The 26173-nt window shown below is 42.0% G+C and overlaps 3 protein-coding genes across 6 annotated transcripts in view; 1 reads left to right on the forward strand and 2 right to left on the reverse strand.

Moving 5' to 3' along the window:
• Positions 1-21865, reverse strand: part of LOC126403715 (serine/threonine-protein phosphatase PP1-beta catalytic subunit) — a 659813-nt gene extending 637948 nt beyond the window's left edge. Inside the window, exon 1 of the mRNA XM_050066443.1 lies at positions 21862-21865. The gene's annotated coding sequence lies outside the window, so the exon portion shown is untranslated. The remainder of the gene's footprint in view (positions 1-21861) is intronic.
• c17h11orf68 (chromosome 17 C11orf68 homolog) overlaps positions 1-21871 on the reverse strand; it is a 616176-nt gene extending 594305 nt beyond the window's left edge. The window contains exon 1 of the mRNA XM_050066444.1: positions 21862-21871. The gene's annotated coding sequence lies outside the window, so the exon portion shown is untranslated. The remainder of the gene's footprint in view (positions 1-21861) is intronic.
• The window catches only part of LOC126403702 (solute carrier family 12 member 6-like), a 42039-nt gene that overhangs the window by 12951 nt on the left and 2915 nt on the right, over positions 1-26173 (forward strand). For all 4 annotated transcript variants that reach the window (XM_050066425.1, XM_050066427.1, XM_050066428.1 and 1 more), the window contains 22 exons: positions 3927-4021; positions 4681-4809; positions 7089-7235; positions 7342-7396; positions 9742-9872; positions 11819-12060; positions 12143-12270; positions 12361-12558; positions 13008-13172; positions 15973-16071; positions 16442-16499; positions 16606-16780; positions 18039-18157; positions 18273-18371; positions 18491-18610; positions 18834-18938; positions 19796-19964; positions 20073-20268; positions 20386-20555; positions 20656-20787; positions 22125-22232; positions 25908-26140. In XM_050066425.1, the coding sequence (XP_049922382.1) occupies positions 3927-4021; positions 4681-4809; positions 7089-7235; positions 7342-7396; positions 9742-9872; positions 11819-12060; positions 12143-12270; positions 12361-12558; positions 13008-13172; positions 15973-16071; positions 16442-16499; positions 16606-16780; positions 18039-18157; positions 18273-18371; positions 18491-18610; positions 18834-18938; positions 19796-19964; positions 20073-20268; positions 20386-20555; positions 20656-20787; positions 22125-22232; positions 25908-26140 (3073 nt within the window). The remainder of the gene's footprint in view (positions 1-3926; positions 4022-4680; positions 4810-7088; positions 7236-7341; positions 7397-9741; positions 9873-11818; positions 12061-12142; positions 12271-12360; positions 12559-13007; positions 13173-15972; positions 16072-16441; positions 16500-16605; positions 16781-18038; positions 18158-18272; positions 18372-18490; positions 18611-18833; positions 18939-19795; positions 19965-20072; positions 20269-20385; positions 20556-20655; positions 20788-22124; positions 22233-25907; positions 26141-26173) is intronic.

Here is a 26173-nt window from a genome sequence, read left to right on the forward strand (position 1 = left end):
GTTGCTGATGCATTTTGGGATTCACGAGCTGGTGTGCCACACAGCTTTCTTTCTGGACTATAAAGCTTTCATTCATGGTTATAATGTAGGGTAGAAAGAAGAATATCTGTACCCCCAGACTTTTACTTGGCCAAAGACATTTAACAATTCAGTATTTCACTAGGAAATAAAGCAAAGAGTTAAAAAAATATCTACATAATTTTTTGTAGGAGATTTTTTTTGTCTGTTTCATCCCTTTAATTGATCATCTGTTGTCACCATGGGACCCCCTCCTTGAGAACCACTTCTACAGTCACAGCTCAGGAGAAATCCAGACAGGAACGTGATACTTTAAATAAAATAAATCAATTGCCCTTGTATCTGCAGCATCAACATGGTTGCAGGATATTAATTTTCACTTCAGTCAGACCAAATTGTAGAACAACAGGAAGTGCGTCAGAGAGGGAGGACAGCACAGCAACAAAGATTTTTATTTATTTATTCACATATTTCTTCAACAAAATGACCCAAACTTGTGGTGGGCCTCAAGTCACGGCACGTATAAGTGACCTTCTGTGAAATGTGACCCTGCACACGGCCATTTGCAGCCGTTGGCGTGACTGTGGCGGAGCAGGGAGGGAAGTCATGTTGCTGACTCAGGTGCTGCTGATGCACTGGTCTGTGCTGACTGAGGTGGAACTGAACCGGCGACATGGTGGCTGTTGCATCAAACTGTGTGTGTGTGTGTCTGTGGGAGAGAAAAGTTAAAGGGTAGGCTTGCAGTTTTTATACAGTCAAGTTTGAAACAAGCATTGCTTTAAGACTTCTTCACAATTTATTTTTATGTATTGATGAATCACATTAATCAGATAAATTAAAGCCGAAATAGACAAGTTTTTCGCTTAATCTTATTATTATGAAATAAATGATTGCTCAGTGTAACGGCTGTAGAATAATGGCACCATCTGCAGTTCTGTCTGCTGCTGGGTACAATCTCCTGGGAAAGTGAAGGCTTGATATACAGCACAAAGGAAGCGCGGCAATCAAAGCACAACCAAAGCACTTGTTTTCACTTGTAGCTATGGGTAGCAGGGTTTAAGCTCAACTTTTTGTTTTAAATAGCCAACGGCCTACATGTAACTGGCAATAAAACTTCATATTAAATTAAAGCTGCGACGAATGCACCCTCACACCTCTGCGCAACTCGGAGGTGCTGGCAGGACGCTGGCTGATGCGGCAGGAGTGAGATGGCGTATCCTCCATGGAGTGTTGGCGCTGCACTGATCTATTTTACATTTTGTACTACTTCCTGATTCCACAATGTGGCGCTGCAGGACATAGTAATTACATGTCATGTTGCTGTAAATCAGTTGTAGACCCCACCATGTAAATTTCATGTAGTGTCTGAAAAAACAAGCTTCCTGTTGCCAGTAGGTGGCGCAATCACCGTGACACCTAATATGCATGTAGATGGCTTCGGGCTCTCGAGCCTGTAAGACGTGACATTCAGGACAGATTGGGCCATGTATGCTGGAGTTACAAACCACTTCCTGCTTGTTGGCAAAACATGGAAAGTTGACACCTCGCCACGGTCACATGGTTCGATGAAAACTCGAGCTTTAAGCAACTTTTGATGTCCAAGGTCTTACGATGGTCCAGACAAAATTTGAAGTCAATTGGATCTAATCTGTAGGAGGAGTTAGTTAAAGTACGACCCCTGGAAATGGCCCAAAAATGCACCAAAATGGCACGTTAAATTTAAAATTGCAAACTTCCTGTTGGGTTGGCGGCATGGCTCCAAGAGGCTTTTTGTCCCCTTAAAAGGCAATTTGTGCTCGGGCCCCAATAGCTTGAAAATAAGCTTAATAAAGAAGTGGCATATTGGACAGGGTGACTGATCGTAGGTTTAGTGTCAGAGGTAAAGTAGGAAAAGACTCAGTGTGGCAAGCGTCACCATGAATCACCAAGCCTGCTAACCACCGTCTGGCTTGCCTTGGTTGAGTGAAGCTTATGTCCGCTCTGTTCTATGAGGAGACCCGCAGTGTATTCAGAGTTATCCTGGAGAACCTGATCCATCACCTAATTACACCGAGAACGTTCTGGGGAAGTGCGTGACTACCGAAGATGTGGGGACGCAGTCTAGACTGCTCTGGTATATGAATAGATCCGTCCGTTTTAAAATCCTGAAGTCTGGTCTGCATAATAAAACTGTCTTGGAAACATATCTGATTTGGCATATTTCCCACATAACATTTTGGCCGCTGATATTTTCATATACTGGGTAACTACATCCGCAACTACGTTGACAATGTGGGAGGCGATAGAGTTTGCCGTCTTGGTTCACACAACAGAGTCTGTGTTATTATTTTACTACCTTCATAAGCAGACCCAAACAGTAGCTGCAGATTTGATTTTTATTTTACAGTTTTCAGCCGTGATCCAGAATGAAAATCTGCAGAATTTAAGGAAATGGCGGTTGTCACTGTGACAGTTGTGCCAACACTATTACTATTTGGAATAGCTCACTAACAGCAACAGATTTTCCAGCAAGGTTTTACTTCTTTCAGTTGTTCCCTGATAGCAGTCGTTATCAGTCGGTAGTATTTTCCTTTGCTATTGATCTATTTATCTCCCTATGTGCGGTATACTCAGCAATCACAGAATGCTTGGTCATGGAAATCCATTTGCCTACATGTGTGTAAACCCTGCTAATCTTTTCAGCTCCATTTCGCTTGCTATAGTCATTCCTTCAAAGGAATCCGTGCAATTTATGTTGAAATCACCTTTTGATGTGAGTGATCGGGGAAAGGGACAAAATCCACAGTCTTTTTTGTTTGAAAGTCTTTTTCCCATTATGATCCCTCCACTGCAGCTCAACAAGGAAACATTATAATAAACTTAATTATATAGCACCCTGTAAAGTACTTAACAGAAGAAACTGTAGATAAAAAACAGCAACAGCACTCAAAACAACAATAAAGTCAGACACAAACAACAGAGGGATCATAAAAACTTTGGAATACATTAATAAAGGATTACTGAATGGCCAGTATGAACAAGAGGATTACAGACAGTAAAATCTTTTTATATGTCTATATGGCCCCCTTGCTTGTTTTTTTAGGGTTGCTTTCACACCTGCCCTGTTTGGTACGGTTCAGTTGAACTCAAGTTTGTTTGCCCCCTAAGTGCGGTTCGTTTGTTCAGGTGTGAACACAGCAATCGCACTCAGGTGTGCACCAAAACAACCGGACTGAGACCTTCTTGAAGAGGTGGTCTTGGTCTGCTTGCAAACGAACTCTGGTGCGGCTCGTTTGTGGTGAGAACGTGTTCCAGCCTCGATCCGAACCAACTGCAGTCGCATGGTTTGCCTAAAATGAACAATGACAGCAATATAGTCCACGATGAGCAGCGCTAAAATCAACCTGCGTAGTTGTCCCTCCATTGTGACATTAGAAAGTGTCACATTTATCTTGCAAGTGTACTCTTCTTCAACGTTTTGTTCACTTCCTGGATTTTTCCCACATGGAAATTCTGACCAGTCAAGAGCAGCTTTCTCACACAAGGCATTTGATCTGGTCCGCTTGTAAATGCTGCCGTGAGAACACGAACCAACTCTAGGCAATTATGCAGCTTTGGAACAAAATTAGTCCCTGATTGAGACCAAAGCAAGACAACTCTAGGTCTGAAAACAGCTTTAACTGTTCATTGAACTGGGTCTAAAAGTTAGCTTTCACTCGCCTCTGCAGCAGCTGCTCCTCTTAAACAGCGATCTGCCCTGATCAGCTCTGATCATTTTGACTGACTGAACAAAATCGGTTCCTGATTTGGACCAAAACAAGAAAACTCTATGCATGAAAGCACCCTAAGCCTCAGAAAAATTCTAAACCTGTCCTTTAAAGATAGTCAAATTCCACATTCTCTCTAATAATCTCTTTCTTTGTGTCTAGGTGACGGAAATTCCAAAATCTCCAGTGTGTACATCAACAACACTCACGGGGTGGACGACGATGACTTCTACGACAGAAACTTGGCCTTATTTGAGGTTCGAAACACATAATTTACACAACTGTTATCCTATGAAAGCATCATAATCATGTTAATAACGTGTTGAGAATGCTGATTTGTATTGAAGAGAGAAAACCATAATGGGGCCATATTTGCTGCTCCCCTTAAAATACTCACTTTTCTTGTTTTGTTTAACTGCACATGGGTAAAAACAGAGCCTATAAATGATGGCTGTTTGTTTGCCAATGTGTCTGCTAAGCCAGAGACAAAAATAAACCAGCATTTGGCTGGTGGGTGCGGATAATTTCGATTTTTATAGATGTTGAAGTTCCCTAGAAACGGCTCTGTCTTCTGTCTCCCACTTCTTTAACGAGCCATTCAATATGCCTCTTTATCTCCTGCTCTTTTACCTCTTATCTGCCGCCTCTCCCCGTGCTTGTCATCCCACCTTTCTTCTTCTTCACCCACTTACGTTTATTCCCTCCTTGCTTGCCTGCTATTTCTATACCCTGTCCCTGCTCTTACTCTTTATATCCCTTCCTTTTGTCTGTCTGTTCCCTTCTCGTTCCCCTTCTTCTATATCCCCCCCGGCTATCTCATTCCTCCACTCTTATCTGCTCTCCTTCGCCCACTGTCCACCTCTGTTCTTTATCTCTGTCCACCCTATGTCTCCCCTCCGTTTTTTCCCTACCTCAGGAGGAGATGGACACTCGGCCAAAGGTGTCTTCTCTGCTTAATCGCCTGGCCAACTACACCAACCTGACGCAGGGGGCCAAGGAACACGAAGAGGCTGAAAGCATCGGCGAGAAGAAGAAACCTGGCAAGGTATACCAGACTGTGCCAAACTCACCTTGTTTAGACCCTTAAGGGGATTTCATTTTGCAGTAAAACACCCAGTCCAAAAATGTAACATCGACAGTGTCTTTCATAGGAGTCTTTGCTGATTCAATCCCCAAGACTTCATATTGACACATGCAACTGTCCTGACACCGATATATATGAGCTCTCTTTCTGTGCAATTAAATACTTTAGCAGAAAATTCAGAAAATCTCAGTGAAGTAATGCGCCACCTGCACAAAGCTATGGAGTTATTTTCTGTTTGTGTGTACTGTAGGACTTTGATGCCCAGTACAATCTATCACAGCACTCGTAATCAAGATGATGATTATAGGTACAATTCATCATCTTTTGAGAGGACTATACAAATAAAGTTTATTATCTATCCTTTTAACATGTGGTCATTGAGCGTCTGAAAGTGAAAGTACAGTAAGACGTGACCCCAGTCTGAACTTCAATCCTTGCTGGCTGGCCCAGATAAGACGGTCTGTTGTGGTGGTTCAGAGTAATTTCCTGTTTCCACCCTGTTCTGATTTGGTGGCAGATTTGGCAACAAGCGGCTGCCAAAGTTACACCAAAACATTTTAAATCTTCCCTCCTGGCAACACTTCATGTTCAGTTTTAAGTATTAACGTAAGGCTGGTGCATCAGGGTGGTGTAGTGCAGTGATTCCCAACAAAGGGTGTGTGTACCCTGAAGGATACTTCTGCACTCACCAGAGGGGTTGTAGAAAGATTGTAGAGTGGCTCAGCACAAATGAAAATTAAATTAAAAGAGATTTTCACATTTTTGTGACAAGAAATAAAACAGAAACCAGGGAGGAATACAAGTAGGATCTTTAGTTAATGTATTGTTGTAATAACCAGCAAACTGACAGCACAATACACGCCTCCCACCAACATGAGAGTTACTTAAAACACCATAAATCATGTGCAGTATTACAGTGTGTGAAATTAAGTTAAAAGGCAAGTGAAGAAGTTTAAATATTTTGCAAAAAGTAATGGATAAATGATAGAAGTCATTTCTTAACAGTTGAAATAGTTAACTACTATCAATAATTTGTAAATGTTTGAAATGGTTAACTTGAACTTAATTTCTAAACAACTTAAGTTATTAACTATAGTTAACTGGCAGTAATTTCAAAACAGTTTATAAATTAATTAGCATTAATTTATAAACAATTGACATAATTAGCTAGCAATAATTCCGAAACAGCTGAACAGTTAATTAGCAGTAATTTCTAAACAGTTTAAACAGTTAACGACTTGTAATACGGTTGAAATGGTTAACTTGCTGTTAATTTCTAAACAACTGAAATTATTAGCCAGCACTTATTTTTAAACAGTTGAAATAATTAATTAGCATTAATTTACAACTTAGATAATTAGCTTGTAGTTATTTCTAAACAGTAGAAATAGTTAACTAGAAGTAATTTGCAACCAGTGGAAATAATTAACTACTTGCAATAATTTCGAAACAGTTGAAATTATTAGCTAGCAGTCATTTTTTAAAAGTCAAAATAATTATTTAGCATTCATTTCTAAACAATTGAAATAATTAGCTTGCAATAATTTCGAAACAGTTGAAACAGTTAACTTGATTTGTAAACAACTGAAATTATTAGTTGGCAGCAATTTCTAAAAAACTAAAATAGTTAACAGTAATTTGTAAACATTTGAAATCGACAACTTGGTGTTAATTAAACAAGTGAAATAGTTAACTTGCAGCAATTTTTAAAAATTTAAATAGTTAGCTAGCAGTAATTTCTAAACAGCTGAAATAGTTAACTTGAGGCAGTTTCTAACAATTTAAGTTATTTCTAAACAGTTGAAATAGTTAACTTGCAGCAATTTCTAAAAAATAGAAAATAAATAATTAGCCAGTAGTAATTTCTAAACAATTGAAATATTTAACTTGCAGTAATTTCTAAAAGTTTAAGTAGTAATTTACTTAGTAGTAAGTTGCAGTAATTTCTAAACAGCTGAAAAGGTTAACCAGCTGTAATTTCCAAACAGTTGAATTAGTTAGCTAAAAAGCTGAAAGTTCCTAAAATGTATACTTTTATACTAGACATGAAAGGATGGGTGGGGTTCAAACAGGAAAGGTTGGAAACCACTACTGTTTACTTGGAGGAAAATGAGAAAGAAAAGGAGATTGTCCACCTGCATTTTTAAAAGCTTTAGCATTATGTCCAATGTTTGTTTCTTGTTGGCAAAGATAATTGAACTTGATTTTCCTACCATCTCTCTGTTGTGTCCGCCCTCCAGTCACCACAGATGGGGACGTTTATGGGAGTCTACCTGCCCTGCCTGCAGAACATCTTCGGCGTCATTTTGTTCCTGAGGTTGACCTGGGTGGTGGGAACTGCTGGGGTGCTGCAGGGCCTCTGTATTGTCTTCATATGCTGCTGCTGTGTGAGTATCTCAGTGTCCAGCTTTGTTAGCAGACGGGTATGATGAGACACAAATTAAACCACTCTAAATTTACTAAGAACCTGTCTGTCTTCCTGTCTCTCTGCAGACGTTGTTGACGGCAATATCGATGAGTGCAATCGCCACTAATGGAGTTGTACCAGGTATTCTCTCACCTTCCATGCTTTCCCTACACATGGATTAAATAGCACTGGTGTGCTGTGGTAATCTCTTAATCTGACTCTCATGCAGCTATTTGCATCTTATTTCAATTTTTATGGCGACCATTTTGAGTTGACTCAGCCATGTGACTTCTGTAGATGTTCATATGCATTTTCCAGGTTGTCTCCCCTCCCCTCCTCTTCCAGCTTTGGCAGTACATGTATTTTCTAATGAGTGCTATTTCTGTTTGTCCTGTCTCTCCCTCTGTCCACCTCTTCCCTGTCTGTCTGTACACACATTTAAAAACCTAGGATATTTATCCGCCATTGACTTTACTTCTCACTGGAACGCCTCCAGACGAATATCCCAAATGTCAAAGTAGTGTGATATTTCCACTAGCATGTGACATTTCGATAATTGAATGTAGAATGAAACCCCTTTGGTAACATAGAGAATTAATCTAACGTGTCTTGTTTGGCATCAGACATCTCATTCCATGCTGTCTTTTTTTGTTTCCTCATCTGAACAGCTTCTCATGCTTTCTCACCATCTAGTCTCAGATGGTAGTTACTGTATGTATGTAGGTTACTGTGGTTAATGAGGAGGAGGAATCAGAGGTGTTTGGCTTCCCAAATACGGCTCGGCACTAAAAATCATTAACCAGGGGCAGCGTCACTTGAATTTTTCGTGTTCAGTGAGGCGACTGCAGAGACAGTTTTTGTAGTTTGGGTGCCTTGATTAAGATTGCACTTTATTATCAGGAAAAAAAAATTGTCTCAATTGTCTCATTGTATCAGCTGTTTCATATAAATACAAAACAACAGTTAACCCAACAGGCATCAGACCCAGGTACACTGAAGCTACCTCTCAGTGACAGTGAGGGTGGGGGGGCGTTCATTCATTCACATTCACGTGCCCACTTTTTTGTTAACATTACTTTTATGTGTTAATCCACTGTACAGAAAATAAGCGAGTGCTGTGTTTTTTTCTGGTTTGCTTGCATTTTGGAAACCAAACACTGAACTCTGAGCTCACAATCAGTAGTGAATTTGTAGCTTCTCTTCCTTGTATGATTCTCCCATGTGCTCTGTTTTTATAACTGGTTCAAATTGTATCAGCAAAATTAGATTACTGATGTTTTTTGAGCTCACTTGAGGTACCAGTAACACAACGCAGTGCCGTGTGCACCAGGAAGTTCAGAATGCAAATTGGGGCTGGGTTTTAGTTATAAGTTGTCTATAGTGGTGACAGTATGATACCTGATTCTGACACCAATACTAAAACAATATTAAGTAAAAAGCACTTGTCATACAAGAGATGTCAAAGTGCTCTACAATAATATAAACATGCAACACATAAAAACAAGGGCAATAAAATTAGATGATAAAAAGACCGTAGAAAGTAAAACAAAGACCAGTAATATTGAAAATTATCAAATTAGTAAAAATAAAAAGACTTAAATATAAAACCAAATCAATAACTATTTTTTAATGTTAGAGAAACAATTGATGAATCAGAGCAGAGTGTAAGAGCCTCTTAAAGGGATAGTGCACCCAAAATGAAAATTCAGCCATTATCTACTTACCCTCATGCTGATGGAGGCTCAGGTGAAGTTTTAGAGTCCTCACAACACTTCCAGAGATCCAAGGGGAGAGGGGGTAGGAACACAACTTCACCTAATGGAGGCTTATGGGGCCCCAGATTCAAACGTCCAAAAACACATAATTGAAACCACAAAATATCTCCAGATGGGAGAACAAGTACACAGAACTATCAGTCTGATCGGTCAATTGGCGCCAGTCAGTTTTCAATACCATTTCATTTTGGATTGAACCAAAGGTACTGATTTGTGACACCCAGCCCCAAAAACAGCCAAGATGTTACTTCAGATGTCGTACTTGTACTTAGAGTGAGGCAAAAAACAGTTGTATAGAGTCACTTGCAGATACCATTTGACCAAAGAACTGCTCTGTCTTCTTCTGACTCCAATGTGTCATGTAGAACATTATGCTTATTCCTTCAAGCATAGGATGACTTCTCTCATGAGCTGTCCTCTTTTCTCTCTCTTCACCTCCTAACATCATAATGTTACTAACATCCATCCCTCTCTCCCTCTTTTTTTTATGTCCCATCTCCTCTTCCTGCCCAACATCTCTCTCTCTCTCTCTCTCCATCCTTCTCTTCTTTTCTCTTCTATCTTTAATTTTCCCATTTCTGATTGTTTCACCACCCTGCTTTTCTTCACTCTGTCCATTTCCACTTCTCTCAACCCTGATGTACAACCTGCCCCACTCTCTCTGTCTCTCCTCCTCTCCTCCTCTCTTCCTCTTCTCTCCTCCCCCTCCAGCGGGAGGCGCCTACTTCATGATCAGTCGCTCTCTGGGTCCGGAGTTTGGGGGGGCGGTGGGCCTGTGTTTCTACTTGGGCACCACCTTCGCCGGAGCCATGTACATCCTGGGAGCCATCGAGATCCTTCTGGTGGGTTTTGACTTCATCATCATCATAATCATTATCTACATCGCTTTCGCTAGGATTCAACTGTAATTACATTTTTATGTAGCAGTGATAATTTAGGACTAAAGAGAGCTTCCAATGTTTCCGCTGTGGTTTTGTTGTAGTCATGAAAGTGTTTTTTCTTATTTAAAAACTTAATGTCAGTGTGTCATCACCATTTAGCTTAGTGCTGGGAGTATGGATACATTTTTTTGTAACAGTAAATTTAATTTAATTACATTGTGATATCAATATACATCGGATATATTGATGTTCTGATATCAAATTTTCATGCTACGTTTAATGAGGCAAAAAATATGATGGTCCTGATGTCCTGAAATACTACCACACTAGCAGGCCGGCCGTTAAATATGGGCAGGGGGACAACATTTTCAAAAGTGGGCCCCTCATCCACACCCAACTGGGGGGATCCCTATACATCACTGCATGGTATTAAATCAAAAGATTAAATCAGGAGTGAACACACATTTTTTCTTCACTTATTCATTCAATCTTGAGGCTACTTTGATTAAATATTGGTCAATTTATGTGCAGAACTGAAATGTGTAAAGAGTATATGGCTATCAAGTCTCAGTTTTTCAGTCATATCCAATTTATGCAATTTCAAGACTGTATAGGGACCCCAGACATATTTAAAAAGGGTGGGAGTATCAGATGGCGCATTAAAATACATATAGCTAGTGATGGCCAAATGAAGCCTCATGAACCACTGTCCTTATTTTCTGAAGCCACTAGATGGCGCTGTGTGTTCAACAAAGGTTTGAAAGCACGCTTCATTGCCAGTCCTTCAGCCTTTATCTTTAAACAAAGACCGCCATCTGGTGGGGTCAGAAAATAAAGAAAGTGGTTCATGAGGCTTCATTTGGCCATCACTACATATAGCTTGTACTGTCAGTGATTTGAGTCAGTAAGTAAAATGTTGTACTTGATCCCATTTAAGGGTCAACCATAGACCTTTCCGTGGGCCCCCCTTGGCCTTTGGCTGGGGTCATCTGTACCCTTTGACCCCTACAATGTCGGTGCGCCCGACCACTAGTGCTAAAATAGGATGAGCTTGCTTCATGCAGTAGTTGCCTTGGAGTTGTACAAACCTAGCAAACTGGCCAGGGAAGTGTGTTATGCAACTTTGTGTGACTCAAATGAAGTAACATCAAATATACTAAAAACACCGTAAACAAAAGCAGTTTGGTTGTTTGAAGTTTAAGACAGTTGCCAGGAAATATTTGTTTCTCTCAGATTCTTTATGTTTTCATGCATGCTCTAATTTCCCTTTGGGTGTTAATAGTTGTGAAAGAAAAATACAAAAGCAGGTCTGCACACCAGAAACTGCTCCTTCTGGAAATTGTAATCGTATCACCACATGTGACGTTTCAGGCACCCGCCCTTCATCAGACATATGAAGGACTGAATATGAATGTCTGATGAAAGGCTGGTGCCTGAAACGCCACATGTGGTGTATTTAGTTTTAGGATGTGTGTGCTGTTTTTTGAGTCAGAATGTTACAATAGTGATGGACCACATTACATCATAAGGCCTCTGAAAAACATCGTCTGGTGACTGCTGTGTCATTGTTTGACTGGTAAAACTGCATTCCCTGTTATATCAACATGACTGCTGATAAAGCTTTAGAGCTGAGCTGTGTTTACAGCGCCAACAAACAACAGTGATAATCACGCCAGTGACGCTATTAGAGATAGTTGCTTAAAGTACTGACAGTATATCAGCACATCTTCATTATAATGCTTAGATCTTAGATTCAGATTCAGACAACTTTATTTATCCCACCAGGGGCAATTTGTTGGAACAGCTTGCCTTGCACACACACTATAACGTACAGTAACCTGTAGACACATAAATAGATGAGTAATAAATGTTATTAGACACCACTCTCCTCTCCCGCCCTCCTCCAGATGTACATAGCACCTAAGGCAGCCATTTTCGAGTCCAAGCACCCTGAAGGCGAAGGCGCAGCCATGTTGAACAACATGCGGGTCTACGGCTCCATCTGTCTCCTCCTGATGTCCCTGTTGGTCTTTGTGGGCGTGAAGTACGTCAACAAACTGGCCTCCATCTTCTTGGCCTGCGTCATCGTCTCCATCATCTCCATCTACGTCGGAGCGCTGGTCTCCGCCTTCAAACCGCCACATTTCCCGTAAGTGTTGATTTGAGATGCGACACCTACCAATCCTTTTAACTGTCATGGTTTTGACTGACTGAATGGCTTCTGTCTGCAGTGTGTGCATGCTGGGAAACAGAACGATCAGCGGCCATGAAATTGATGACAACCAGTGTGCGAAAACCGTCCTGCTGCAGATCAAAGAGCCAGTGGAGAGAGCTGACGAGAACTTCACAACTGTTAGTGGTGGGTACCAGGATGAGACTGATATTTGTTCCTATCTAAGTCAAACAAACCTGTTCAGCTTTTTTTGACATTCTGTGTTCCTCCCATTAGAAAACAGCACTGTGGGTCCGACTGTGGGTCCGACCTTTGACCCCAGCCCTGCTCCTGATCTGGTCGAGAAGACCACATATCTCTGGAAGCATTTTTGCCAGGGCCCTGAACTCAACGCTACCTGTGACGATTACTTCAATTCCAACAATTTTACAGAGATCGAAGGGATCCCCGGAATGGCCAGTGGGATCATTTCAGGTAAAGTGTGTGAGTTTGTGACAATACGCACATTGCCTTTTCACACATGTAGCATACGGTAGTAGATTGTCTGATTCATAAGAAGACTAAGACAAAGAGGAAGAAGAAGAAATACTTTATCAATCCCAGAGGGGAAATTAAATTTTTACCCTCTGTTGTCATATACACACACCTTGATTAAAGAAGTAAACTCTTGCTCTATCTTCTGTTGTTTCTAAATGTAGCAGTTGCAGTAGATCACGATTTTTGATTAAACTTTTTAGGGTTGTATCCATGTGCACTTACTGTGAGTGCTTTGGATAAAAGCGTCAGCTGAATGAAATGTAATGTAATGTCTGCCATGCAATCCATGTTTGTTTTGGAGTCTATCAGTGAATGGTTACTGTTGAATTCAGCTCATAGGGACGACAGAATAATTAACAAGCATGTACTTAATTTCTTACCTACAGAGAACCTGTGGAGCTTGTACCCCAGCAAAGGGGACGTGGTGGAGAAAAGCTCCCTCAGCTCCTCTCATGATGCACATCCGGCCACCACTCAGCGGCCTTACGTGTTTGCTGACATCACCACCTCCTTCACACTGCTGGTGGGCATCTTCTTCCCCTCTGTCACAGGTACAGCTTTTTCTTGCCCTTCCTCGTGTGCTAAACAAACTGGGATGGATAGGTTTCTTTGTTCGTGTTATTGTGTAACTTGTGAATCCAGACCAACCTGTAAAAGACCACATTCATACTATAACACAAACAGGCACCAAGCAGTTGTTGACACAATTGTGGGTTTTTATTTACTCCAAAAAAATCATGAAAAATTACAAACTCACTATACTCAATACAATAACTACACAAGGTGTTAACTTGACAAACTGGCCCGTCAAAAAGACACACAAGAGAGCATATATATAGTAGCATGGCCAAACCAATAATACACAAGGGGCAACCAAAATAGATGGCAACTACAACTAAATACAAAGCAAAACTAACTAAACCCAAATCCCCCCCATGACGTGGCAGCACATGGTTTGATCCAATGTGTAGGCTCCGGGAATTAAGAGTCCTCAGCCCTCAGGTACGCCTTTTGCTCCACCAGGAAGGGAGCTCCCCAAACAACGACGGTAACTCTGAATTGTTTGGGTAAGGTTGACCATAAATGAAAGTAACCCGTATAGATAACAAACTAATGAGTTTAAAGAGTGTTGAGTGGGAGAACATTACCATGTGTGGCTGTGACTAACACACAGACCAAAAGATGGAGGCAGTTATAGTCCAGTCTCTCCTGTCTTCTGTGAGGTAAAATTACTGTTTTAGTTCCAGTAGTGTGGTAGCTTTGAACAGAGTGTAGACAACTTCGGCTTCAGTTCCCGTCAGAAAGGGGGTGTCTGACACCACGGTAAAGTGATGAAAATATTCTAAATATAGCTTACAAACTGATATTGATCTATTAAAGGTAATACACTCATACAAACCCACTTCAAAAAATCGAACCTATCCATTTAAGGATAATTTAGACATAGAAACATGAAGGAAATGTAAACATAATGTTGCCACCGTTATGTTATGAAAATGCATTATTGGCAGGAAGAGCACAGTAGGTGTGATATTGATTCTCGCTGTTCCAGGATAAAGAACATCATGTGTTTGTCATGACTCTTCTTCCGTCAGGCGTCTATTCTTGGATTCCTTTTTACTCGCTTCATTCAATAATACTCAGCTCTGCCCTATTCGATTGATTTTCATATTTTATCTTGATCTTATAAACAGTTCAGAACAGATGGATTCTCTTATATGAAACGAATATTTTCACATTATTTGGCTTAACACAACCTCTCAACACTCATAAGATACATTTTGAACAAGTGCAATATTCACGTTAACATCAGGGGGTTCCTAACCAGAGAGCACAGACGTCCACCAAGGCCACATGCCATATCTCTCAATGTTAATGAACGTGAAAATAATTTGTGTATCCACCCTGTGATTCGAAGCCACTTTATAATTTAATGGGTTCTTCTTTGGCTCATACTACATCCTTCTACTAAGGGTGCTTTCACACCTAACCTGTTTGGTTTGGTTAAAACAAACTCAGGTCTGTTTGTGCGGTTGGTACGGTTCGTTTGGGTTGGTGGAAAAGCTGTCAATCGAACCCCGGTGCGGACCACAGACCGCTCAAAAAGGTGGATTTCGGTCTGCTTCCAAATAGACTCTGGTGTGGTTCGTTCGTGGTGTGAAAGAATACTAACCAACCATTGGATTTTAAGATAGCAGCTAAACCAATAATAAATCCATCTGCTCATTATGAAATCTGTCCATGATCTCATCATTGATCCTGATAAAGGCCATGTATATCCCAAAATCTATTCATGCTAATGCATACAAACTGTCATGATTGTATCCGACTCTGTTTACTGTCTGTTTAGTAAGTTCATCAAGAAGTGTGTGACAGTGATCCCACAGTATTAAGCCCAGAGTCGTTACTGTACAAGACGCCTTCTTTTCATCCTGTCTCTATGTTAGTCAGTAGTCAACGTGATTGATTTGCACTTTAATAAAAACCTTTGTAAAACTAAAGAACATTAATATAAACACTTTAGAAGCATTAAAGTGCTGCTGCATAAACTTCTGTCAGTCACCAGAATTTGATTTCCCCACGTGGGTCCACGAGGATGCAGGATGACAAACATCAAAGCTGCCCAATCGAAGAGTTAATTGTCAGTCAGTAGAACTCAATGTGAACAGGCACCGAACCAAAACTAAAATGCAACAGTATATCTTTTTTGTGTGCGGTGGTGTGTCTGTGTCACTCTGCAGTTACATCTCGAAAAACGTGAGTCGGCGGGGTTTCTGTGATGTGCTGTAAAATGTAGTTGATTCAAAACACACATTAAACACACATTAAACATGGCTTAATGGAGACAATTTCAAACACAAGTACACAAATCAGCTTCACTATAACTCGCAGCATTCACAGACAAACACTTGTCTTTATCTGGACACATTTTCCCCACAAATACAACATGCTAACGTTATTAGCACAAGCCTATGGCATTTTACATTATATAAATTAGCCTAGCAGCTAGCGGACTTTTCCTCTACTCATAGGAAGCCAGGGACAACAGCAACATTTAACAAAGGTAACGGTACAAAATTCGGCTCCATTACAGCTCACAGGGTTCACTGACAAAACAACTGTCTTACTAAATACTAATACTAAACACGTTTTCCAAACAACTACAACATGCTAACATTATTAGCACAAGCCTATGGCATTTTACATTGTATAAATTAGCTTAACAACAAACTAACCGAACTGAAAACCTAACCTCCTCGGCACAGGTAATAAAACACCACTAAGTAATACCACCAGTAATGCTTCTGTTAACAGTCCCATTCCTTAAAATGATTTTCTTTTTGTCCCCAGGAATCATGGCTGGTTCCAACCGGTCGGGGGATCTGAAAGATGCCCAGCGCTCCATCCCCATCGGCACCATTCTCGCCATCCTCACCACCTCCATCGTCTGTATCCTTTCATGCTATATTATGAATCAGTTTTCAGACACTCCTAATTCAAAAACAACTTAATGCACCGTTCACACATTTTTGCCTCAGTGGGTTTACAATCACAACACAGCACAACAGCTTTCCAGAGAATATATATTTGAAAATGACCTGCTAAAGAAATGCTAGAATGCTTTTCTCTGTGTTATAATGGAAACAGTGTGTCATACTGTTTATACTGGTGAGGAGTTATCTATTTCATTTGTACGGCTCGTCACTTTAGCTAAATTAATTGCTTATTGGTTCTGTTATGTCTAAAAGGCACTTAGGATGCATTTGATCTGCTTAGCTTTGACTGCTGAGTGTTGTGTTCCTGAGTGCTGTCCGTTCAGATCTGACTAGCGTTATCTTGTTTGGAGCCTGCATTGACGGGGTGGTCCTCAGAGACAAGTCAGTACATCTGCTCTTTTATTTGACCATATATATATCTGTCTTATGTCCTGTTACGTGTGAGTTGTTCGCTCTAAATACCTGTATGTACTATTGCCTCCTGCAGGTTTGGAGACTCAGTTAAAGGGAACCTGGTGGTGGGGACTCTGGCGTGGCCGACCCCTTGGGTCATTGTGATTGGCTCTTTCTTCTCAACATGTGGCGCAGGCCTCCAGTCGCTAACAGGCGCTCCCCGACTCCTGCAAGCCATCGCCAAGGACAACATCATCCCCTTCCTTCGGGTTAGAGCTGAAAATATTATTTTTAAAGGGGTAGTTCGGAGTTTTTGAAGTGGGGTTGTATGAGTTACTTAACTATAGTCAGTGTATTACTTACAGTAGACGGCACATCCCCAGTCTCGTCCATTCAACATTAAACACCAGCACATTCATCCAGTACAGCTAAAAGGTACACATTACAATTAAATACATGAATCAGATTAATGTGCACATGAATGGTTGCTCAATATCCTTTTCTCTGCACCGTGGGAAAGAGAGTGAAAGTCTGTGCGAGTGTTAAAGCACGACTCGAAGCATATTTCAATGTTTTATAACTGTACATGAAAAAGCAGATTGTTTGAAGGCAGTCTGCCGCTGTGGGATGTTGAGGTCTGAGTTTAGAGCAGATCGAGAGTTTCTGCCTCATTTCCTCAGAGCAGAGCTGAAAAAAGCTCTTCAATCATGGCAAGGTAAAGTCGTTAAATTACGTGCTATGCTGCTGCCCGAGGAGCCGCTAGTCTGAGAAGTCCGGGGCTGTTCATAAAACATTCAGGACACGGTTTATTCCACGCTACCAAAGCTGCTCCTCTTTTTGGAACCACCGTAGAGTCTGTAATAATTTCGCTTTCAGCCATGCTTGTTGTTGCCGTGGCTAACAGTATGACATCAATAGTCGAAATATCGCGAGTATCACGATATGGATTTTTCATATCATATTAAAACTTATATCGGATAATCCTGAACGAGATGACACACCCCTAAGTGTGATTCATTAATTCTGGTAGTTTCAGTGAAATTTATTGAAATTGGAGATATTTTCTGTATGTTTAAGTCATGGAGCTCAGTTTGTTTTGTGATCAGACCTTTGTCTCTCTTCAGTTCCTGTATGATAATAAGTACAACAATCCATGGACTTTCTGCTGAACACTTTTTGCCCTGCAGAGTTTGTGGGGATAAGACAGTTAGCCAGTGAATTTTAGGAGAAAATGCTTCCTGCATTGCCTTTGAACAGGGTTCCCACGGTTATGACAAACCTGGAAAAGTCATGGAATTCACAATCTTGTTTTCCCACCATGGAAAATCCTTGAAAGTTTTGAAAAAGTCAGAGTTTTTTTGTGTGTGATGAAATTGTGACAGTTATCTTAAATGGATAACCTTCCATGTAATGTAACAAAAAGGTGAATTTATTGTCTGTAGCTGCTGACGTATTTTCAGTCTGATTTTTTTTTTTTGGTGCACCTGTATATGTTTTCACTCTTTTCCCTTTGTGTGTTTCTGCCAGGTGTTTGGCCATGGGAAGGCTAATGGGGAGCCCACCTGGGCCCTGCTGCTGACGGCCCTGATAGCTGAGCTGGGGATTCTCATCGCCTCCCTGGACCTGGTGGCTCCCATCCTTACAATGTGAGACTGTGTGTGTGCGTGTGCGTCTGCGCGTGCGCGCGTGTGTGTGTGTGTTATCAGAACTTGTATCTTTCCCCTTCTGAAGCTTCGGTTTTAATTTACTTTCTGTCTTCAGGTTCTTCCTGATGTGCTATCTGTTTGTGAACCTGGCCTGTGGTCTCCAGACCCTCCTGAGGACTCCCAACTGGAGGCCGCGTTTTTCCTATTACCACTGGTACTACCACACACTCACACACACACGCGCACACACACACACACACACACACACACACACTTGCACACATAAGTACACAGATAAAAACACACACTGATCTGTCCCTCTGGTGTGTCCAGGACTTTGTCGTTTTTGGGGATGACTATCTGCCTGGCGCTCATGTTCATATCCTCCTGGTACTACGCAATTGTTGCCATGGTGATCGCCGGCATGATCTACAAGTACATAGAGTACCACGGGTATGTTGCCATGGAGATGTGTTTCCCCCCCACATGATGGTACATGTACAGCATGGTCAAGAGTGGTGCGTGTAAAAGAGTGTGTTTTAAAAGTATCTGCGTGTCTGTTACCAGTGTGAATCATCCATGTGTTTTGTGGGGGTGTGTCAGGGGAGGGCTTAACAAACACAGCACATAGCATGCAGTACATACATGTCTCCATGTGTGTGTGTGTGTGTATCAGAGCGGAGAAGGAGTGGGGGGATGGGATCCGCGGTCTCTCGCTCAGCGCTGCCCGATATGCCCTCCTGAGGTTGGAAGAGGGACCACCGCACACCAAGAACTGGAGGTAGAGTACTGAAGCTCACTTCTTTCACAGCTCATCATCACATTCACTAACACTGCAGTGCCAATGCGCTTAACATTAAAGATAACAAGCATCTAATATCAAGAATATGCTAGAGTTGGGTGATATGTTAAAAATTCTTGCACTACTGTCTCTAACTATGTATATAGTTATTAGAAAGTTATTACTTTGAATTAGATGATCAGCTCATTTCCGACACTCTTAAATGTTTTTTTTGTGATAATGGATTAGTATCAACTGATTAATTGGCAAACAGCTTTTTCTTGTTCCAAACTATCGTTATCAATCCAATTTTGGTCAATCTTTAACGCAAAGCAGAAGAGCAGCGGCCGAAAAAGTCTGAAAATAGTTGAGACAGTGAGGTCCAGGAGCTCCTTACCCTCTGAGCAGAGGACAAGATCAACTATCGTGTAACAGGGCAGTGAATGATTTTTGTTGCCACGTCAATGTTTTTGTTATTGTTTAGAAGGCGCCGCCTGACATGTATATGACACGTCACCAAAGAAGCCAAGGCTGTAGTGTTACATGTCACAGCTGTCACATCTCTTTTGCTCCCAGAACGCTGACATGCTATCAGACATCACACACTGAGGCTGCATGATTAGTTCTGTGTAAAAAAGCAAAGCCGGCGTAATTAAGGGTCTTCGTTACAGCCCTAGAGTATACGGTACAGAACAACAAGAACTACACAGCTGATCACGGTCATTTTTCACATTATATGAGCTGTCTAAGTGTGTACAATAATGCCGTCATAGATTGTGTCGGAGAACCTGCTGCTATTGATTCTAAAAATCCACGTCCATTAACGAACCCTCGTCTTCTCGCCCACTCTTCTCCAGGCCCCAGGTGTTGGTCTTACTCAAACTGGACGAGGACGCCCACGTCAAATCTCCTCGCCTGCTGACGTTTGCCAGCCAGCTGAAGGCGGGAAAGGGCCTGACCATCGTTGGCACGGTCGTCTCCGGCAACTTCCTACAAAGCTACGGCGAGGCCCTCGCTGCCGAACAGGTGGGAAGTTCTATCTTAGGTCACTGAAACTTGGAAGAGTTTCATGTGAAGCTTTGTCAGTCTGTAGATGTGGTTATATTTAGATGAGCTGAATTTCTCCTGTTCCAGACTCTGAAGCATCTGATGGATAAGGAGCGCGTGAAGGGCTTCTGTCAGTGTATCGTGGCTCAGAAGCCGCGTGAAGGTATCAGCCACATGATCCAGTCCAGCGGCCTGGGAGGAATGAGGCCCAACACGGTGGTGATGGGCTGGCCTCATGCCTGGAGGCAGAGCGAGGACCCACAGTCCTGGAAGACCTTCATCAGTGAGTCCAAGAAGATGGAAAATTATTCTCAACCTTCCAATTCTAGTGTCTCTTTCTGATCTGTGAGATTTTGTTTCAGAGTTAGCAGGCTAACAGTGCCCCCTCTCGTCTTTCCAGACACAGTGCGGGTGACCACGGCAGCCCACTTGGCCCTGCTGGTCCCCAAAAACATCTCTCTGTTCCCCAGCAACAGCGAGCCCTGCGCAGAGGGCTACATTGACGTCTGGTGGATCGTCCATGATGGGGGGATGCTGATGCTGCTGCCCTTCCTGCTGCGCCAACACAAGGTAGGAGAATGTTTTTCTTCATTTTGATACATTTTTAATTGTCCGTCCGTCATCGAGAATATTGCTGCATCACTTAATCTGAATATCCTCTCCTCCTCAGGTGTGGCGCAAGTGTGGGATGCGAATCTTCACAGTGGCCCAGATGGAGGATAACTCCATCCAGATGAAAAAGGATCTGGCAACCTTCCTTTATCACCTGCGCATTGAGGCTGAGGTGGAAGTCGTCGAGATGGTACGCTTCACACAAAGCTAAGGGTTTATCAGGACCTTTTCATTTAATTTAATTTTGAAGGAAATATTATTAACACTCATGGGCGGCATGGTGGTGCAGTGGTTAGTATTGTCAGCATGGGTTTTCTCTGGGTACTCCAGTTTCCTCCCACAGTCCAAAGACATGCAGGTTAATTGGTGACTCTAAATTGTCCGTAGGTGTGAATGTGAGTGTGAATGGTTGTCTGTCTCTATGTGTCAGCCCTGTGATAGTCTGGTTACTTGTCCAGGGTGTACCCTGCCTCTCACCCAATGTCAGCTGGGATAGGCTCCAGCACTCCCGCGACCCTCAAGAGGATAAGCTATTACAGAAAATGAATGAATGAACATTATTAACACGCTCTTTTCCACGGAAATAAAATTAAAATTATCTTTTCTTACTTAATTTCTTCCCCCTGCAATGTACAAGAAGACCAAACCCTGATTGAAGCGTCATATTTGTAGCCCAACTTGTGCATAGAGTAAATAATTAAAGGGCCGCCCTATTTAAAAGCTTTCGTCTTAATACATGCTCAAAAAATACGGGTGCTTCTGGACATTGGGGTGATTCCCACAGACATCTGTTTGCTAGCATTAGTTGTCAGGCAGGTAGGGATGAACGAAACAATTTAAAAGCTTCACACGTGTTCCTTCGACTCCTGTGATTTCACCTCTCGTGACCTGAGACAGTATCTCGGCAACAAATGCAAACTATGAACGCTGATTTGTCCATGCATCCATCCATCCATCTTCATCCGCTTATCTAGGGCAGGGTCGTGGGGGCAGTAGGCCGGGCAAAGCACTCCAGGCGTCCCTCTCTCCAGCAATGCTTTCCAGCTCCTCCTGGGGGACCCCAAGGCGTTCCCAGACCAGATAAAACATAATCCCTCCAGTGTGTTCTGGGTCTGCCCCGGGGCCTCCTACTAGTGCCTGAAACACCTCCAGCGGGAGGCGCCCAGGTCACGAAACAAAGAACAGAAACACGAAAAGCAGAGATACAATTCTGAGGTCCCCAAACCGGACCCCTTCCTCCTCCAACACCCACTGAGAACGTGTACCCCGTACTCCCGCAGTACCCCCCACAAGACCCCTCAAGAGACACATGTAGACTGGATGGGCAAACTCCCACGACCCCTCCAGCATCCATTTCAATACACCACCCAACCTTATGTCACATGTAAAATTTCAACAACCCAGTAACAAATCTGCAAAAAAAATTTAAGCTCACCAAAATGTGTTCTGGTGCTATTGCATTAGCTGTTAAAGAATAATTATGTTCTTCCCTTAGTATGTCTTAATATGTCTCTCGTCTCCTCGCAGCATGACAGCGACATCAGTGCATACACCTATGAAAGGACCCTGATGATGGAGCAGAGGTCTCAGATGCTCAGACAGATGCGACTGTCTAAATCAGACCGGGAAAAAGAGGTAAGCTCAGGTCAAGTGCAAACAGACACTAATTTTGTCGTGTATGAAAAAAGAGGTCACTGAATGGTTCCCACCAGATCACTTTTAACTTTCTTTCTTTACTCCATGTTTGTTATTCCTGGCGGTGGATTAAAAACTTTGGGCCGTAGTAACATCAGCTGTATGCGAGACAAGCCATGACATGCTCGTCTGTTCTGTTTGTGACTGTCGTGCATCATTTTATCAGGGAAGTCCTGGTAGCGGCAGCAGTAGGCCAAAAGCAGGTGGAGCTACAAGGTCTCAGGTGAGGTTAGTGGATACGACTAGCTGTGAGGTCATGAGTTTTATGAAACTGAAGAGTTAATAATTATAGAGGATTTTATTTATACAGTTTAAAGATAGTTGTACAGAGAAACTATTCTAAATGTTTTATCTGTTGATTAAAAACAGAAGCTCACTATCTTGTAAGATAGTTTAGAAAAAGACTTATTACAGAAACCTATAACATTATTGTTGTCTCAGAGGAAATTCTTAAAATAATATGTTAAATGTAATTTAAAAAATTAATGAGAAAATAATTCCGAAAAGTCCTGATTTGGGCAAATTATGAACGTTAAGTAATGATGACTAATGAGGGATTTATTCTTCTGCGTTGAATCGACGTCGTACCCTACGCCGCAGCCTGATGTGCACCTGCCGCCTTCATATTAGTAGAAGGAATCTCTGCTGGTCGCTAGGCTAATTTATACAATGTAAGATGCTGTAGGCTTGTGCTAATGACGTTAGCATGTTGTATTTATTTAGAAAACCTGTTAAGTAAAAGACAGTTTTTTTGTCAGTGAACCTTGTGAGTTGTAATGGAGCCGCATTTCATAACGTTAACTTTGTTAAATGTTGCTGTTGTCCCTGGCTTCATATGAGTAGAGGAAAAGTCCGCTAGCTGCTAGGCTAATTAATACAATGTAAAATGCTATAAGCTTGTGCTAAAAACGTTAGCATGTTGTATTTGTGGGGAAAATGTGTCCAGATAAAGACAAGTGTTTGTCTGTGAATGCTGCGAGTTATAGTGAAGCTGATTTGTGTACTTGTGTTTGAAATTGTCTCTATTAAGACATGTTTAATGTGTGTTTAATGTGTGTTTTGGGTGAGTTTTGAATCGACTAAACTTTACAGCACATCACAGAAACCCCACTGCCGATTAGTGTTTTGGAGGTGTAACTGCAGAGTGACACAAACACCCCCCTGCACAAGTATAATGCTTGCAGCAGCATAGGCTACGGCGTAGGGTCTGCCGCACAAGTATAAATCCCCCTTAATTTGCTCATTTTCATTTTCTCCCATGATTCCGACATAACACCAGTTGCTAGAGAGACTTAAAAGGGGCAAAGTCTTGATTTTAAGGACTGGAATTTATACATGCCTCTGAGATTTATTTAAACACATTACAGGAAGAGAGGGTTGTATTTGATACAGAAATTGGATAATGCAAGGTATTTAGCTTTTAGCAATTAATTCCAGGTGTATTACACACAAGTGTAACAGAAATAGATATTTTTGTTTCATGAAACTTCCAGTCCAGCTCATGTTCATCTCCTTTTCTCACTGGTCTCCTCAGCGGGTGCGCTGGAGTTTTGATGATGTAAGTTCACTGGGTAGTAAAGCATCATCTGTATTTAACGATGTAGAGCAGTTTAGACGTAGTGACCATCGGATACTTTGTTAAACCCAGTTCAGACCAGTGATTCGGGATGAGTTAAGTCGAAACTTTCAACTGCTTCTGGCCCGCCGACTGATTCTCCTGAAGTGGAAGGACAGGGCTCCACCCTCACATGCTTGTTGGGTCAGAGAGGTGACGGCACACCTAAAACTAGAAGAGCTGAGATATAGTATAGATAGTCAAGGCGTGGCAGCCCTTTCTGGACTACTTAAACAACCTTCCATGTGCCAGGTTGACTGAATAAGGCCTTCAACCCCACCCCCGCCCCTTGAACAGTTTGTTTGTTGATCTTATCTGAGTGAAGTTTAAGGCTTTAGTCACACAGACTAGGGATGGGCATGAGCACTCAAGTACTCTATTTGTATGCCAGTATTCATTTAACGTATAGCGTAATCACTGCCCGACCTCCCACATATTTATGTTAACATCATATGGCTAACATTACCTAATGAGGCGAGCTGTTTCAATGTCGGTTAGTTTGTTGGGACTGTCAAACGGTTCAGTGCTGGATGTTAGCCACTGCTGCTGTGTTAGCTCATGCTAAATGGGCAGACGTTGAACTGACCAGGAGGACAGTGGCTCAGAGCCTGGAGCCACAATAACACTCTTTGTATTTGTTTTGATTCTTGTTTAAACAATGGTGACTTTGTGTAAATAGATGCAGTGTTGTTGTTTGTACACGGGATGAGCAGCAGGTGTATGACAGGGGAGGCAAACAGTTTTTTGACCACATTAAGTGTAAGGAAACTCTACAACTTGTTTTCCGGTGTTGGCCAATTTACATTCCTTTCATATCCTAGATTTTTTTTTTTTTGAGTACTCGAATACTCTATAATAATTTAACGCAAGCTTTAATGTGAGTGCTCAAATAGAAGTTACTTAAAATGCCCATCCCTTATACAGACATGGCTGTTCCTCAGACAAACTGATGATGTGATCGTCTCTTTCCTCCATCCAAAACTCTGCCATTTCACCCAGCTGACAGTTTGTAACTGACTCGACCAGGAGACTTTGCCACAAGCTGTTCGGCTGTTGACAACAGGTGACTTGCGTTTCGTTCTAAAACCAGCCACTCGGCGACAACATCAGCCAACTGGAGTCGAACTGAGACGCGCCAGTTCACACAACTTTTCTCTGCGACGTTCTGACACTGATTCGTCTCATCATGAAATTTTTGGTCTGAACTGGGCTTTAAAGCAAAGAAGTTTCCTCGATCACATGGTTTTAGATCAGTGAATACCTCTGAATCCTTCAGACAAAGCGCCATAGTGAATGAGAAGTGTCTTTAAGCAGCGTCTTGCTTAAAGACACTTACTGCTGCTTGACAGCTGTACTGTAGTTGACCCTGACCTGTGACCTCTTTGGTGAAAAAGGGGCGAACTAAATGAGAATGAAGTACTCATCTCTCATCTGAAATTTTCAGTTCTTTATAACGTTCTTTATCTGAAGGATTCAATGAAGAGTTCGTCAAATAATGAAGTTAATAAATGCAGATCTGGGTCAAATGTACTTCTTGTTACTTAACAAACTTTCTGTCTCTTGGCCGACTTGAAAAAAGAGTAATGTCTCTCCTTTCATTTCACCTCACCTCACCTCTACTCTTTTAATCACTCCCTTCTGAGTTTAAGTTGTCATTTGACTCAGGTCTTTTCAGGAACACTAACGTTGTTGTCCCCGTAGTCATCCTCCAGTGCTTCTGCTAGAGTAGACGCAGCCTGTCTTCTGTATTAGCGAGTTAGGTGACCTTGTGTTGTCCGTAGGTGTATCTTTCCCCCAGGTACTGGAGTACTGGAGTCAGCACCTCAAACACCTCCAAAGGAAACAAAGACAGACAGGTACAAAGAGAAAGACAGAGAGAGAGACAGACAGGAGTTGGGGAAGGAAGAGCAGAGGGGTTGAGGATCAGGACGACACAAATAAGGTTGAATGAAAGTTAAGATGAGCTGAGAACGAACATGTTTGTGTCTGTGCTAAACCAGGCCCAGCTGGTGAAAGACCGGAACTCCATGCTGCGGCTGACGAGCATCGGATCGGACGATGACGATGACACAGACGGCGGGGAGCGCGAAAGGGCGACGAGCGCCGGCGGCAGCACCGAGCATCATCGGAGAGTTCAGATGACCTGGACCAAAGAGAAGACCTCGCAGTACAGAGCCACGCACTCTGGTTGCTCCACACCGGAGGGCTTCAGAGACATGCTCAGCATCAGACCGTGAGTGGAAGTAACAATATTTCTCATAGCGTC

This window comes from Epinephelus moara, chromosome 17, assembly GCF_006386435.1.
Source record: "Epinephelus moara isolate mb chromosome 17, YSFRI_EMoa_1.0, whole genome shotgun sequence".
Taxonomy (NCBI): domain Eukaryota; kingdom Metazoa; phylum Chordata; class Actinopteri; order Perciformes; family Serranidae; genus Epinephelus; species Epinephelus moara.